At 43.1% G+C, this 17,219-nt stretch overlaps 1 protein-coding gene across 5 annotated transcripts in view; it reads right to left on the bottom strand.

The window, feature by feature from the left end:
* LOC140427708 (dual specificity tyrosine-phosphorylation-regulated kinase 1A) overlaps positions 1–17,219 on the bottom strand; it is a 168,821-nt gene that overhangs the window by 52,991 nt on the left and 98,611 nt on the right. For all 5 annotated transcript variants that reach the window (XM_072513232.1, XM_072513235.1, XM_072513236.1 and 2 more), the window contains exon 3: positions 2,112–2,311. In XM_072513232.1, coding sequence (XP_072369333.1) covers positions 2,112–2,311 — 200 coding nt within the window. The remainder of the gene's footprint in view (positions 1–2,111; positions 2,312–17,219) is intronic.

Below are 17,219 nucleotides of genomic sequence, written 5' to 3'. Positions count from 1 at the left end.
AACACACTGTACACCCAAATTGTGAAGATAGAAAAGAATTTTTAAAATACGTTGTGCATTCTTCCACTTTATGGGAAAGTCAATCAGATGCTGCCTCTCCTCAAAGCCACTTACAACATTGCACTCATACATGTGAATATGAAAGCAATTGTTGTTATGGTCATTTTCCAGGAAGCCAGCATTATGATCTTAATAGGCTAATTCTGCTCAGACTGTTAATAAATCCTTAATTACACCAATGGGGGTTCCCTTAAGTATATTTCATGGTTGTAATTTATAATGCGTCTGAGCTATGTACACATTTGAACAATAAAATAAAATAAAAAACTCCAAACCATTTTATGAACAGAAATATATGTTTAAAGTTTTGACTGAAAAAGTGCACCAATAGCAATGAAGTATTCAGTGAATTGAATACTTATCACAGCCAGAACCAACTGCAAGTATTCCTGGATCTGAGATGACAAACGCAGAGTGCAAAAGGATGCATGAACAGTCTGTTGGTCTTCGTTAATTGAAGCATATCTGACGTACTGCAGGAATAAACCTGATTATCATAGCCAAGACCAAGCTGGAAGACAGGGGGCACCTTTGGCTTACATTAGTTTAGCTTTTACTAAGAATAGTCACCACTCTGAAGCAGAAGAAAGATGGCCAGAAAATAAAATGTTTTGATTGGAGCTTCTAACATGGATGATATTCTCATGTAAAGAATGAATATCATGCCTAGCATGTTTTTTTTTCTTGTTCTATATATCCTCCAAATACCACAGGTTCAAGAAATGGAATGATTTCTTGTTGGAAGTAATAACTTAGTTCTCGACAGATCAATTACATTCCAAGACACTAACTCGAAATTAGCTTCTTCACAAATGCACCAGGCTAAAACCTCTTCCCAGTTTGACCCAACCAGCTGAAGAACTGGTGCAGAATATAAAACGGCGAAGAATGCATCCTGAAGTCCATTGAGCTATTATGGTTTAACTGACCTTCAGGGCCCAGGTCACAGTCTAAGAATAACTCCAATTCTTAGAAAAGAATTTGGTATACATGCAAAATTTAAAATAAGAATCATTAATTCCTGTTTGAAATGGAACTTTGGTACCACGAAAAATTAGTGCAAAGCATCTGACAAACACACACAATGGTTTGACAACCAGTGCCTACAAAGCACTGATAATGTGTGGCTGAAATGCAAAAATTAGTATCAAAAATCTGAGATTCCATGAACGGAGAAGAATGGGTTGACTTAGAAACATTCTTTCTAAATTTTAAGTAAAAGGGTATGCCCGTCAAGCATGTTCAATCAGATCATAATTTTTTAAATATTAATTCAGAACTGATCTTTCAAAATATTTATGGAACAAAGACAAACAGTATCTCATTTTCATAACATAATTACTTGTTGGTACACACTGCAATCTTTAAATTTTCTAATTTCCTTCCTCCTTACTGCTTAAGTGCTTCTTTTCCTCGCTCGTTGGTTAGGTTTCTTTTCTCGTTCAGCATTATTCTGTTTTCTCTTTCTTCACTGATCAGCAACAAAATGACAAACTAACCAACCTCCACATCATATTCCACCGAACTTCAGTACAACCCCACTCTTCAACAATCACCTACCCCATTATACTCCAATGAAATAACAGATATAGAAGTTAGACTAATACACTCAGCCACTGTGCATGTCCCTTAAACATTTTCTAATCTACAATCAAATATAACCAACTCATCCTCCAATTATATGACAGACCTCCCTGAGATTTTATAATCAACTTCAAATAACCATTTTTGCTGCAATAATATGCATGCGCTATTCACCCAATACTCAAAACTGCAAATTTGAGATCAATTTTTAGACTTTAACAAACATTTCTAAAGGACATTGCAACCCTACACAAGCAACTTTGATAGCCTATGGAAAATTGATGGTTCTAACTTAACTAACCATAAAACAGGTAGGAGAACCATTTGGTACACTCTTTTTTTCTGCCTGATGTTTAATGTACTCAAAAATATTAGTTCTATCGGTAAATCGCAAGGATTCTGAAACCAGCAAGTGCAATACTGCTGAAACAGATCTGTCGTGCATGGTCTCAAATTGGGATCCATACCTGATTAGTTACAGTTGGCTGAAGCTGGTCAGTGTAGGATAATGCGGGCACCTGCTGGTCATTTATAGTTTGTTGGTGACGGTCACTGTATTGCTGGTGAGAATGAGGCACCTGCGTAGCCATTTGAAGGCCAGCAGCATGAAATGAAAATGAAGGTGCAAGCCGAACGGTCGAAGGTTTGCATGCTGAGGTCTCTCCGCCTGAGGAAGAAAAGAAATGAAAACCCGTAAGATTATTAATCAGAAACTTGTTCAGTTTCTTGGTTACTAGTCTTAGTTTCAATAGCCAAGTTTTCTTTCCCATAGTTCATATTGGCTCATTCCGGAATATAGTTGTACAGGACCACCACAGCACCTCACTCAGGCTCGTCCCTCGCTCCTCTTTCTTCCTTCCTTCTCTCCACGCCCCCTCCCCCTCCCAAAGTTTGGGTCCAGACAGGAGGTATCCAACTTTGGCAGCCATAACAACGGAGCCCAGTGCAATTGTCATCCAACCATCTGCACAAATTGCATTCCAACAAGAATCACAACCATAATTGATTTCCTCCTACTCTCTCCCTAGTCCAGAAATGCCAAGGCTATTTATTGAACTCCAGTTCCTGATACCATCCAACTAATACAATAGAGAACAGAAACCTTCTGACCTGTACAGCTATAGGGTAGTCCTTTACATACTAAGTAAACTGTGAAAAAAACAGTGACCGCACTTTTTAAAAGCTTCTCTGGAATTAAAAAAAAAAGAAATCCGCAACATTTAAAAGTAATTTTCATGAATGAGCTTATAAAAATATTTAATGACTGTGAAGATACTGGTGAAAAATGTTGCCCTTGATTCATGATGCATTCTTTTGAGCATCGCATGTAGATCTGTTTCACTCAAAAACACAAAAAGGACATGTACATTAATCTCCATGCTGCAACCCATTTAAAACAGAATCCAAGTGAGTTTCTTTGTGCAATACATTTTTTGGTAACGAGTTGATTTTTTTTCAAAATAAAAAAAATAATGAAAATTAGAAAGTCATCTGGAGGCACGATTTACAGTTATCAACCACCAATGAGCCAACATTAAGAACTGCCTTTTCCACACTTCAAGGGTTATCATGGCTTTTGTGATTTTGTGTTCATTGGAAATGATCAATGGGGTTTTGGCATCACAGAATTAACAGATTTTGTACTTGCTTTGAGCACCGATATCATTTCAGCAAATACCGATAGTTACAATTATTCCCATTTTTTTTTTGCTCAAATCCAGAGAACAAAATTAATAAGTGGTGGGAGATTTCTATACATGTCCTGGTCTAAGAGATTAATTCTGTGAAGCAAATACTCAATGTCTGACTTCTACAAAAACCGTGAAACATTTTATTATTAAATACTGCTCCATCAATTTGTACAGTGTTTTGAGTGGCACTTCAGGCAAACTTACCTGACTTAACTAGCTAATGCAACACGAGTAGCAATTATCAAGTAATGAATCCGTTGTTCCATGCATTCATTTCAGAGGAGTGTTGCTACAGAATTGACTAACTGTTTTAGTTAACTAAAAGTGAAGCATTGAATATACCAGTATTGTCAAAGACTTACTGAATACATTGATGCTAATAGGTGGGGTTGCTGGGTTATGGGGATAGGGTGGGGGCTTAAGTGGGGTGCTCTTTCCCAAGGGCCGGTGCAGACTCGATGGGCCAAATGACCTCCTTCTGCACTGTAAATTCTATGATTCTATAATACGGTGGCACAATGGTTAGCACTGCTGCCACACAGCTCCAGGAATCCAGGTTCAATAAAGGCCTTGGGTGACTGTCTATGGAGTTTGCACTTTTGCAGTGTCTGCGTGGGTTTCCTCCGGGTGCTCCGGTTTCCTCCCACAGTCCAAAAAAGTACAGGTTAGGTGGATTGGCCATGCTAAATTGCCCCTTAGTGTCCAAAAGGTTAGGCAGGGTTACTGGGTTCCGGGAGGGATAAGGTGGAGGTGTGGGCTCAAGTAGGGAGCTCTTTCCGAGGCCAGGTGCAGACTCGATAGGCTGAATGGCCTCCTTTTGCACTGTAAATTCTAATGATTCTAGGATACATTATGTAACGGTAATGAACCCATTATGCTGTCTGTGATACTCCTTTCGTAAACCCCATAAAACACAGCTATCACCATGATTGATAGACCTTGACCATCTGTACCTTCACCCTGCTACAGAGCTCAAAATGCTCTGTCCAGGCTTTTGTAAGAATAAAATCTGTACCTATACTGCTGGATGTACGTAGTTCAAGTGGACACAGTACAAAAATTGTGCAAGATCATCATTATACTTCACTGGGATTCCAGTGACAATACTTCAAAACCAATTAATCTACAAGAGGTTGGTTGTATTTTGCATTTCCATGCACTACCTGATACATTGTTTCTTTGCCATTAACAAGATGCCCGAGGAAATACTCGGGAGCAACTTGGTCACATACCATTTCATAAAGTTAGAAAGTTAGAAATCATCCTTGAAATCACCCTCGTTTTTTTGTATTCGAGATCGTATGCGCCTCCCACACCCTTCAGTTATTCCACTCTGGCCACTTGTACATCCTATTCTCCCTTCATTTCAGCACTGGTATCAAGGATTCAGCCACCCCACTTTTATTCCCGGCAGTCCCTTCACTCTGCTTCCCTCACATTGTTTTCCAACTTCTCAAAACCAATCTATTCATTCAAAATTTCAAACATCTTTCTCTCAGGTTATGGGGAGAAGGCAGGAGAATGGAGTTGAGAAAAATATTAGCCATGATTGAATGGCGGAGCAGTCTCGATGGGCCGAGTAGCCTAATTCTGCTCACATGACTTATGGGCAGGTTGGTCCAGATTGACCGCCTTGAGATGAGACGTTTACAGGTGGTGGGTGGATGACGTCGTCCACATGTGGCAGATCCAGATTTTTGTGTATTCTTTCTAGAAATCGTGCTGTGCCACACAACGAATTTGTGGTGATGCAATGTTTCAGAGCACGGCTAGCTAATTTGTGTTTGCTAACCAGATTACTCCCGAGATATTCCTAATTTCCACTGAAGGTGCAGATCAGAAGTGCCACAGCACCTGGCACTTGAATTTTCTCGACAAAATACTGAAGTCAGTATCAAGGTACAGTGAAACCTGGAAACCATGAGCACCTGAGGGATTGAAAACTGCCCATTTTTCTTGGCAGCTATCCTCATTTTAAACTGGCCACAACGTATTAGATAAAAATTTCCAACAATATTCAACAACCTGCTGAAATTATCAGTATCTAAATAGTTGCAACAATGTAAAGAATCACCCGCCCACAGGCCAATGTTAAATTCTGTTCACTTAATTTTGTAGCCTAAATTCCCATTTCATTTTAAATCATTCTCACTTTAACCATTGTATAACTTTCATAATGAACTGGTCCTACTTGGAGCAGTCACAGCATGTTGAAGGATCCAAGGACAAATCATGGAATGGGATTGAGAACAATTGGGAGATAAACATTGTATGCCAATGAAACTGCAGTTTTCTAGGTGAAGCTCTCCCTCCACAGCCTTGACCGTCTCTACCTCTGGTCTTACAAGGCTCCCAGATAATAATGATAATCTTTTATTGTCACAAGTATGAAGTTACTGTGAAAATCCCCTCGTTGCCATATTCCGACGCCAGTTCAGGTAAGCCGGTACAGGAATTGAACCCGCGCTGCTGGCCTTGTTCTGCATTACAAACCAGCTGTCTATCCCACTGAGCTAAACCGGCCTGGTCTGATAAACCTTGGACATAGATAATTGATGCTCGTCTAATTCTGGCACCTGGCACATCCGTGATTCCAAAAACTCTCTTTCCTTCTCCAAGTTGAAGTCCCGTTCCAGTTGCCAGAGTATAAAACCAAGGCTGACACATCAGTGCAACACTGTCTTTCAGATAAAACGTTACACCAAGTCCCCATCAGCGAGTTCAGGTGGATGTAAGAGATCACATGACATTATCTCGAAGAGCAGGGAGTTCTCTCTCTCTCCTCCCCCCCCCCCCCCCCCCCCCCCACTGCCTAGCCAATACTTATACCCCGCCAACATCCCTAAAATAAATTATCTGGTCATTATTTCATTGTTGTTTGAGGGAGTTTGCGGAGCACAAATCGGCTGCTGCATTTCCACATTACAACAGTGACTGTGTTTCAAACATTACTTTCAAGTGCTTTTAAGTGCAAGCCATGTGGCTCAGTGTCAAATGTTCCTCTTAAACACTTTGGGGCATTTTAGCACCATTATATAATGCAAGTTGTTGGTGGTGTTGCTTATAACTGGGACTCAAAGACCAGTTCATCACTATAGGATATAGGAAGTTGAACAGCCATCTACCTGCACATTTCAAAAGACAAAGCTCCTTAACGAAGCAGATACATAATCAAGTCTAGCAAAAGGTGATGGCAAAATTAGAGCGGTTTACTTCAATTGCTGGACAGCTGGTTTGAGATGCAGTGCAAGGCCGACAACGCAGGTTCAATTTCCGTACCGGCTGAGGTGATTCATGAAGGCCTTCCTTCTCAACCTTGCCTCTCAGGTGATCGACACATCAAATCACCACCAGTTAGCTCTCCCCCTCAAAGGGGGAAAGCAGCCGATGGTCATCTGGGGCTATGGCGACTTTACTTCACCAGAACCTCCTAGGCCCCTCTGCATCTCAGAGCTCTGCAATCTATCATTATTCAGATAATACGCTTCTTTTTCTTGCCTAAATAGATAATCTCATACCATCCCACATCATGTTCCATTTGTCAGGTCCTTGCCCACTCAATTAACCTGTCTATTTCCCCTCGTGGCCTTCTTGTGCCCTCTTCACATCTTGCTGTCCTACCAATCCTTGCATAATCACCAAATTTAGCAACCATACCAATGCCATAACTATGATGCAGCAGTCACCCTTCTATTCATTTAACCATAGAATTATAGATGGCTTTCAGCGGTGTAAAAAGTTCACTAATTAAGTAATTTGCTACAAATTATGTTAGGTGATTTGGGTTTCACTGACCTTTTGATGGAACAGAAGAAAGCCACAGCAAATCTTGGAATTAAAAACTATGGGATTAAAAGTAAATTCAACACATGTTGGCTGTGTTTCTTCAGTTAGCAAGGCAAATCTGAAAATCAATTCATGCTTCATTCAAGGCCAATTGCTTCTTGCACTCAACACAGAACATACAGTGCAGAAGGAGGCCATTCAGCCCTTCGAGTCTGCACCAACCCACTTAAGCCCTCACTTCTACCCTATCCCCATAACCCAATAACCCCTCCTAACTATTTTGGACACTAAGGGCAATTTAGCATGGCCAATCCACCTAACCTGCACATCTCTGGACTGTGGGAGGAAACCGGAGCACCTGGAGGAAACCCACGCAGACACAGGGAGAACGTGCAGACTGCACACAGTGACCGAGTGTGGAATCGAATCTGGGACCCTGGCGCTGTGAAGCCACAGTGCTAGCCTCTTGTGCTACCGTGCTGCTCACTAAGAATGAATACTTTTTAAAAGTACAATTAAGGTGACTTCCGATCATTTAAGAGCAAGACGCACAAAAAGTGGCATCTGACTGGGTCTTTGCTTTTGATCCCTTTTACCCATTTTTCCAGGGGAGTTTGATGACCTGTGTGCCTGTTGTGGACTTAGGAAACTGTTACTGGACAGAGTCATGCCGAAACCGTCGACAAAGAAGCCCAAATCGGTGAAGGCTCAGGAAGGTAGCCCACTGAAGGAAGGTGAAGGAGGGAAGATGGCCACCGCTTCCATTACATTAGACATGTTGGCTGAAGTAATGGCGCAGGAGCTGGAGAAATTTGGCGAGCAAATGGATCGGCAATTTGAACGGCAGGGCAAGGGAGATAAGAGAATCTTTCAAAGCCACTATCTAGGAGGCACTGGGTCCAATTCAGATGGTGAAGACCTCGAATGAGGTTAAAGCGCAGGGTGAGACTTTGAAGAGTGTGGAGGAAGCCCTGTCATGACATGAGGATCGGCTTGCCTCGTTGGAGGCTGAGATTGCAATAGTGTCAGATAGCAACAAAGGCCGGAGGCTGAAGATGGAAGATCAGGAGAATAGGTCAAAACAGTTAAACCTCGGGTTGGTGGGGCTGCCGGAGGGATTGGAGGGCTCGGAGCCGACTCAGTACTTTGCGGAGATGCTTTCTTGGTTGGTGAACGGGGAAGAGATGCTTTACCCTCTGGAATTGGACAGAGTTAACCGGGCGCTCAGGCAAAAACCAAGGCCGAATGAGCCGCCGCAAGCGGTGATTATCTGCTTCCATAATTATCAACGGAAGGAGCTGTTGGTGGACATTCCGGAGCTGGACACATGCCAGCTTATTTTTGGGGGGGGGGGGGAAAGAGAGATTTTTAACTGTTTTTTATTTAGATCCAAAAGTGGTCCGCTCCAGGTCAAGGTCGCTATCTCTTTCAACAATGCAGAAGGTGATAACGGCATTCATAGATGAGGCAGGAGGGGTGGATCCTTGGCTGATTGTGAACCCAGGGGGTAAAGAGTTTTCATTTTTCCCCCCGGTGCTTAAGGTGTACACAAGGATTGATTTCATCACGATGAGTAAGACTTCACTCCCTGTGTGAAGGTGCAAAGTATTCGGCGGTGGTCATTTCAGACCATGCACCGTATCGGGTGGATTTTAAGCTGGAGGCTGGTTGGGCGCAGAGTATGGGGTGGCAGTTGGATCCATAATTTTTGTTACAAGTTGGCTTACATTAACACTGCAGTGAAGTTACTGTGAAAAGCCCTCAGTCGCCAGACTACGGCGCCTGTTCAGGTAAACAGAGGGAAAATTCAGAATGCCCAAATTATCAAACAGCATGTCTTTCGGGACTTGTGGGAGCAACCCGGAGGAAACCAACGCAGACACAGGGAGAAGATGCAGACTCCACATAGACAGTGACCCAAGCTGGGAATCGAACCTGGGACCCTGGAGCTGTGAAGCAACAGTGCTACACACTGTGCTGCCCTATGTGGGTTTGCTGGCTGTCCTTGGGTTCTGTGTTAAGATTTCTCGGTCCACAAGGGCCTGCATGACATGGAATGAAAACAGGGAGGTTTCACCCTCTACGGTGTGTCCGGGATGGGGTGGGTAGGAGGTGGAGAGAGATAGAAAGAGAGGTAGAGAGAGAAATAGAGGGAGGGATGGCTAGTTAGAGAACAAAAGGGAAAGAGAAAGAGAGCGAGAGAGAAAGAGAGTGTTATTTCGTACAAGGCCACGTGCATATGGAGGCAAGGCAGGAGTGCCAGGTTTTGCGGAATGAGATCTTGACGATGGACAAGGAGTTTGCAAATAATCCTATGCCAGGGCTTTGGATGCACAAGGTGAATCTGCAAATGCAGTTTGACCTGTTCTCTAAGAGCCGGGTGGCGCATCAGCTGCGGCAGATAAAGGAGGTGGTTTACGAGCACAGGTAGGGGAAGGCCAGTCACCTGTTTGCTCATCAGTTAATGCGGCAAGATGCAGCTAGGGAGATAGTGCAAGTGCAGGTGCGGGAGCCTGGGGGGTGGGGATTAGTGTCCATCCCAGAAAAGATCAATGGGCTGTTCTGGGCCTTCAAAAAGAGGCTTTTGAAGTCAGATCTTCGAAGGTCGAGCAGGAGTTGTTGGGTTCTTAGAGGGGTTGGTGTTTCCTCAGGTGGCAGAGGAGTTGCATGAAAAATCGGAGGCGCCATTGGGGCTGGAGGAGGTGCACATGGCTTTGGGCAAGATGCAGTCTGGGAAGGCATTGGGGCCAGATGCATTCCTGGTAGAATTTTATAAGAAGTTTATGAATCAGTTGGCCTCATTGATGCTAGGATGTACAATGATTCACTGTCACGGGGTACCCTTCTGGAGACGCTGGGGCTGGCTTCTATCTCCCTCCTTCTAAAGAAGAAGGAGAAGGATCCCAGAGTGTGGGTTATATTAGCCAATTTCTCTGCTTAACGTGGATGCAAAACCTCTAGCTAAGGTTGGCGCCGTGCCTCCTCGGAGGTTGTGGATGAGGACCAGACAGGCTTTGTAAAGGGCAGTAAGCTGTCGTCTAATGTGAGGCCGTGTGAGGGAGATCCGGTCGTAGAGCACAGGGTGTCTTTGTATGCTGGTGATCTTTTACTGTATGTAAGGGACCGGGGACAGTGATGGGTGATATTATAGGGATAATTTTTGGCATATAAGTTGAACTGTGAGTTTTTATGAGGTTGGCTCTGTGATGGGGGAAGCTGAGGTGACAGGGCTGCCCTTTCGGTGTGCTGGGACTAGCTATCACTATTTGTCAGTTCAGATGACACGGGACTGGGCGCAGTTTCGCAAGTTGAACTTTACTAGTTTGGCGAGTAGGGTTGAGGGCGGATTTGCAGAGATGGGACAGCGTTCCATTGTCTTTGGCAGCCCAGGTACAGGCAATTAAGACGGATGTCATGCCAAGATTCGTGTTTTGTTTCAATGCCTTCTGGTATTTTTGCCGAAAGCGTTTCATTGGGGGTCTGGAGCAGCTCATAATGGGGTTTATGTGGGCTGGGTGGTCACCTCGGATTCGGAGTGGGTTTTTGCGGAGGTGGGGGTGGGGCTGGCCCATCAAATTTGTTGTTTTACTCTTGGGCAGCCCGGTGGGAAGAGGACAGCACGTCCGGAATATATGGACGGATCATGGGAGAAGAGCAGGTATCGATGGAGGTGGTGAAGGCTAGGTGCGAGGAGGTGAAGGCTAGGTGCGAGGAGGTGAAGGCTAGGTGCGAGGAGGAGCTGGGTCCTATTTTGGAGGAGTAGTTATGGAGTGAGGCTCTCTGTAGGGTGCTCATCCTACGCAAGGTATTAAGTTTGATACAACTTAAGATGGTGTTTAGAGCGCATCTCACAAAGGCCTGTTTGTATTGCTTTTTTGAGCGGGTTGAGATGGTGTCTGTTTATATTGCATTTTCTCAGGCTTTTCACAGTAACTTCATTGCAGTGTTAATGTAAGCCTACTTGTGGCAATAAAGATTATTTTTAAAAATAATAATTTTAAGGGTCTGGTCACTGTTAGCTGCTAGGTGTGGTTCTATTGGGGAGGGGGGCTGTAAGGGTTGAGGGTGTTGATACATGGTTTCTTGCATCGATTTATATTTTGTATAAAATGTTAAAAACTTTAAAAAGTATTTTCAAAAAGTACAATTAACTTGAAAACGGCTCTATCATATCTCTTTGTGCCCCACCCCCAATTGGTACTTCATAGGCTGAATGCAAATTTGCTGGTCCGACGTTTGTCATCAATAAATAAGTTAGCCTGATTGAAAACTTGAATCATTGCTGAAATCTACGATTATGTTATAATCTGTGGAGTACACATTACTGGAAAAACTAGTTTCTGCCACCAGACAATGTTGAGATCAAGATGACTTTGTAGAACAACAATAATGATTTATATAACCCCTTTAACTAAAAGAAACGTTGCAAGGCATTTCACAAGAGAATTATGCCAAGCCACTTAACAAGATATTAGGCAAGATGTTCAAAAGCTTGATCAGCGATTGGTTTTAATTGTCTCAGAGAAAAGCAAGGTAAAGGATCAGAGTTGTTCAAATTCTATTAATTAAAAAATACAATGTACTTAGTTGAAAGACTTGAAAAAAAATTAAGCTTTCAGCACAATCCTCCGTGCTGTCAGGAAATACCAAGCCTAATTTAAGCCAAAATGTGTATACTAACTCAATTGTTAGTATTGTTTTGGTAAACAAAAATATTAATTTAAGACAGTAATGCATCATTAACAAAATGGTAGGTTCTATTGCAACCGTGATCGAAGTTTTGTTGGCAATAACGCATCCATGTTCACCATGTCAGTCAACAGGCTTCAGTCATAAGAACATAAGAAATAGGACGAGTAGATCATATGGCTCTGCTATTCAATAGGACCATGACTAATCTTCAGTATCAACTTCACTTTCTTGCCATCTCCCATATCCTGCAATTTCCTGACAGACCAAAGGTTTGACTCTCTTAGCCTGAAATGTACTTAACAATAAAGCATTCGAAACCCTCTTCGGGCATAGAATTCCAAAGATTCCTCTGAATTAAGATCTTTGTCCACATCACAGTCCTAAACGATCAGCCTAGTTATCCTGACACTGTACCTCTATGTTTCATTTTCCTCAGCTAGGGGAAACAGCCTGTGTTCACCCTGTCAGCGAACTTAGCAGTTAATGTGATTGTGTGGTTTGTACTGAGTGTTCTGGCCATTAAAGCGTTGGTTCAAATCCAAATAACAGTGAACAAAAAAGTAACTTAAGGTATCTTGAGAAGCCACACGTTGCCTTTCCTCACTATCTGTTAAGTTGCCTTGTATTTTGACAGGTGCAGAGCACGCATCTGTAATCCGGCGATTTGAGGCCGAGGCTATCGGATTTTTTGAGATCAGGCGCTCTGGGCTGCTGCGGACTATGCCCATCAGGTGTCCTCACTAAACTGGGCATCGATATGGTGCCCCTAGAGGAATCTGGGATTACCAGGTTGTGTAAAGAGGTGTCCACCCTGTCAAGCCTCTTCAGAATCTTCTATGTTTCAACAGCATCATTTTATTTTTCTTCCAAACTTCAGAATGTATAGTAATTTGATTCTCATCTCTAATGCTCTGAACTATAATTATTACCCAATGCCAAAATCTGTCAATTTGTGAACAAATTCCTCCTGCGAATTATATTTTACATTTTTGATGGAAAAATTCAGATTGTAAGGGTCCACCGGTTTAAACTATGTTTGCTTCCTGTTTCCTCTTTTATTTGCTATTACAATTCTGACCTATGGGTGATTTATGGACATGTGTCTTGAAACCAACTTGTATCTTTATCTCAAGCAGAACAGTGACCTATGACTTTAGGAAGGCAGTCTGCATGAAGCTGCATTTAATTCAAACAAGCATATTCCAGAACGATTTGACTGACATCAGTAATGACCCAAATTGATGGACTTGGCTAGTGGCCAATGAACTAGCTCAAAATGCTTTTCATTTCCGATAAGAGTGTGGTAATTGGTTCTGATTTCTCAGGAATGTCTCTCTCCCCAGTAAGGTTGGGTTGTTTTAGTTTCGCTGTTCAAAAAACTGCAAGAAGCCTCTGATTTTTTTCTCCGAAAGATCTGATGAATTCTCTCATTTAAAAGAAAATCCAGTGTTAGAACTCCTTGGATTCCATTTTAGTGAAACTGCAACGGATTGAGATTAAAACTTGGGCTGGAAGCTGGATTTGATGCAGACCAAGAGTCAGTGGACCTTTGATTTGAAGGCCCAGTTTAATAAAGGCTAAGTGTCTCTCCAGAAGACATTCTACTGCCTGCGAATACTGAGTGAATTTTTCTGCCAGAAGACCGTCACCAACTATACACCAGTGACTTTGGTCAATCAGCGTGCTGGGAAGACAGCCCACTGCAAAGAATTCAACATTGAAAGCAAGATCCCAACCATTTTTCCCTTGATCTTTTATTTTTTACCCCCTTCCATCCCTCTGTTTATTTGCCATGTGTATGGGTAGAGGGTGGGACAATTAAAGGGGGCAGTAGTAGGTTAGCTTGCTATTATTCGGTTGTAATTACTGTATATTTCATTTTTATTTGTTAGAAATAAACAGTAATTGTGTTTCAACATACAAACCTGGTGACTGTAAATTGATCAACCAAGGGGCAAAGAGTTTGGGAATTTTATACAAATTATTGGTTAATTCATTGGTTAATTAACTCCGAGGCCTGTGAGGCTAAAACCGACCAGCGTGTCATAACACAGAAATAATCTCATTGTTAACAGTTTCAAATTGGAAGTCAAAACTGGGTCAAGAACAAAACTAATGTGCTGAGTAATTTGGTTTAGAAGCCAGCAAGTTTTGACAACAATCAGACTAGCATCTTCCTTAAAAGATACTGCCCAACACAATTCTACAGGCACTTTCTTCATGACTACTTCACAACTTGTTCGGGGTGTGGAACAAGGAAAAAAAGGCAGTACATAATAAAGGAACTTTGGGCTGCCTCAGAGGCACATTAGAGGTTAGATGTGATTGATGCAGATATGGTGAAGAACTGTTAGGCCAATTGGATGTCACTTACTTGCATTCCTCAGACTAAAAGGAAAACAACAGGAGGAGAGACAGCTAGTACTTCTGTAGTATCAGAAGCATTCTGAGGCAAAGCAATTACAGGCCAACAGCACCAAAAGTGAGAACCACAGGATTAGGGATCACAGAATCGTTACAGGCAGTCATTTGGACCATTGTGTCTGCACCGGCTCTCCAAGCATGCATTATGTCTTAATGCCATTCTCCCACCGTTTCTTCATGCCCTCACACATTGGTTCTATTGTTTCTATTCAATTTTCTATTCAAGGGCAGTACAGTGGTTATCACGGCTGCCTCACAGCACCGTGGTTAGCACAGCTGCTTCACAGCACCAGGGATCTAGATTCAATATTGGCTTTGGGTGACTGTGTGGTGTTTGCACGTACTCCCAGAGTCTGTGTGGGTTTCCTCTGGGTGCTCCAGCTTCCTCCCGCAGACCAAAGATGTGCAGGTTCGGCGGGGTTACGGGGTCAGGGCAGCGGAGTGGACATCAGTTGGGTGCTCTTTCAGAGGGTGGGTGCAGACTCGATGTGTTGAATGGCCTCCTTCTGAACTGTAGGGATTCTACGGATTTGAATGCCCTCCTGAATGCCTCAATTAAACCTGCCTTTACCACAGTGCACTGCAGACCCAAACCACTCGTTGTGTGAAAAGGTTTTTCACATGTCACATTTGCTTCTTTTGCAAATCACTTTAAGTCTGCACCCTCTCGTTCTTGATCCGTTTACAAGCGGGAACAGTTTCTCCCTATCTACTCAGTCCAGCCGCCTCATGATCTTGAGCATTCCCATCAAATCTCCTATTAGCCTTCTTCTCTCCAAGGAAGAGAGTCCGGACATCTCGGGTCTGAGGATAACTGAAGTTTCTCATGCCTGGACCATTCTTGTAAACCTCTTCTGCACTCCAATACATTAGAAGTTGCAAATTGGAGGATGAATGTGTGAAGAGGCTGCAGATTTCCTTCTTCATGGGAAAACGGGTGATGGTTGCGGAGTTGAATGATGATAGAGATATGAATGGAAAAGAGGCAAGCAAGTGGTGGTGAGAAAAATTGGATGTGCAGAAGGTTTTAGTTTAGACAGGCATGATCGGCGCAGGCTTAGAGGGCCGAACAGCCTGTACTTGCTGTACTGTTCTTTGTTCTTGAGAGAGAAATCGGTTGGAGTCAATTTACTTCAGTGAATAAATTAATCAACAATGGGACCGTACAAAGGACAACAAGTTAATGATTTGGGTGGCATGGTGGCTCAGTGTTTAGCACTGCTGCCTCACGGTGCCATGGATCCAGGTTTGATCCCAGCCCCGGGTCACTGTCCGTGTGCAGTTTGCACATTTCCCCGTGTCTGCGTGGGTCTCACCCCACAACCCAAAGATGTGCAGGGTAGGTGGAGAGGGTTTTACTTTGTTACAACAACCTGGGGTCTTAAAATTCTCTCGTAAAACATTTTCGTCAGTAACAAATTTGTTACACAAAAACCGTAGATGGCTCAACAGGTCTCCTACTGGCAGTGGATAACGCAAGTCAACAAAGGCATGAATTCAATCCCCAATTTGTGATATTAGCTCATCTTGGATACCAAAATTGGCATTTGGCATTCAGCCCAAGGGCAGGAGAGGGGTTTGAAATCGCTCCCACTTGGATTCATGAAAACTCATCATGTTTTAAACGTTGACAAATCCACAAGTACAATTTCTATTTGTTCAATATGAAGTGCACAATGCTTCAGTAGGGGTTCACCCAGCTTAAGTTGAGCATGCTTCAGTGCAGGTGGGAAAAGTCAAAGTTTGAGACCCTCCAGGTTAGGAGAATTTAATCAGATAAGACCATGTTACTTATGGCAGTGGATATCAGGAATGGAGGTTGGATTTCTAGTTTCCTTTCTTTTTACTTGGTACATCAGGACTCTGGAATACCTTGAGCTTTTCCTTGCTATTGTATCACACTAGTAGATCTGCCATAGTAGTTCCACTGTACATTGGGCATCTTGAATTCAAATTGATCACACTGCTTATTTCCTTGCCATTACCAAAGCCTCCAGATTATTGGATTTGTTTTATCAGGTGTACGGAGGTACAGTAAAAAGTATTGTTCTGTAAACAGTCCTGACAGATCAACATTAAAAAAACATGGGACATATATAAATACACTTTAAATACATAGATACAGGCATCAGATGAAGCATACGGAGTGTAGTACTATTCAATAGAGACGGTGTGTGAAGAGGTCAGATCAGAGAGTCATTCAGGAGTCTGGTAACAGTGGAAAGAAGATGTTTTTGAACCTGCTAGTGAGTGTTCTCAGACTTTTGCATCTCCTGCCTGATGGAAGAAGTTGGAAGAGGGAATCGGGAAATAGGGAATAGGTGGAAGGGGTCATTGATTATGCTGCCTGTTTCTTCTTTGTCACCGGTACGATGGTGGTCTTCTTAAAGCAGATGGGAGCCTCGGAATGGAGTAGGGAGAGGTTGAAGATGGCCGCGAACACATCCGCCTGTTGGTCTGCGCCAGATCTGAATGCACGACTAGGGACCGTGTCAGGACCTGTCACTTTCCGAGGCTTATCTGACTTTGGAAGCTGTGACGGTAAGCATGGGTGTGTCCGAGGCTGCTGGGGCAGTTTACAATGGTTTCCTGCTCGAACTGAGCATAGAATGCATTGAGTTCATCGGGGAGGGATGCGCTGCTGCACTTATGTTGTTTAAGCCTTGCTACAACCGACAAGAGTGGCCTTAGTCTGTGACTCTAGCTTAGTTTGGCATTGTTTCTTACCATCCCTGATGGCTTTGCAGAGGTCGTACCTGGATTTCTTGCATAGGTCAGGGTCACCCGTCTTGAAGGCCTCAGACCTGGCCTTCAGTAGGGAGTGAATCTTCCTATTAAACCATGGTTTCTGGTTGGGGAGTTTTTAGTTTTTGCACTGAGTGCTGAATTTGGTGCATTTGAGTGCGATAGTGAGAGTTTGGTGACCGAGGGAGTGCTGAATTTGGTGCATTTGAGTGCGATAGTGAGAGTTTGGTGACCGAG

Source organism: Scyliorhinus torazame, chromosome 8 (genome assembly GCF_047496885.1).
Source record: "Scyliorhinus torazame isolate Kashiwa2021f chromosome 8, sScyTor2.1, whole genome shotgun sequence".
Taxonomy (NCBI): Eukaryota; Metazoa; Chordata; class Chondrichthyes; order Carcharhiniformes; family Scyliorhinidae; genus Scyliorhinus; species Scyliorhinus torazame.
This window is presented reverse-complemented; position numbering and strand designations above follow the sequence as displayed.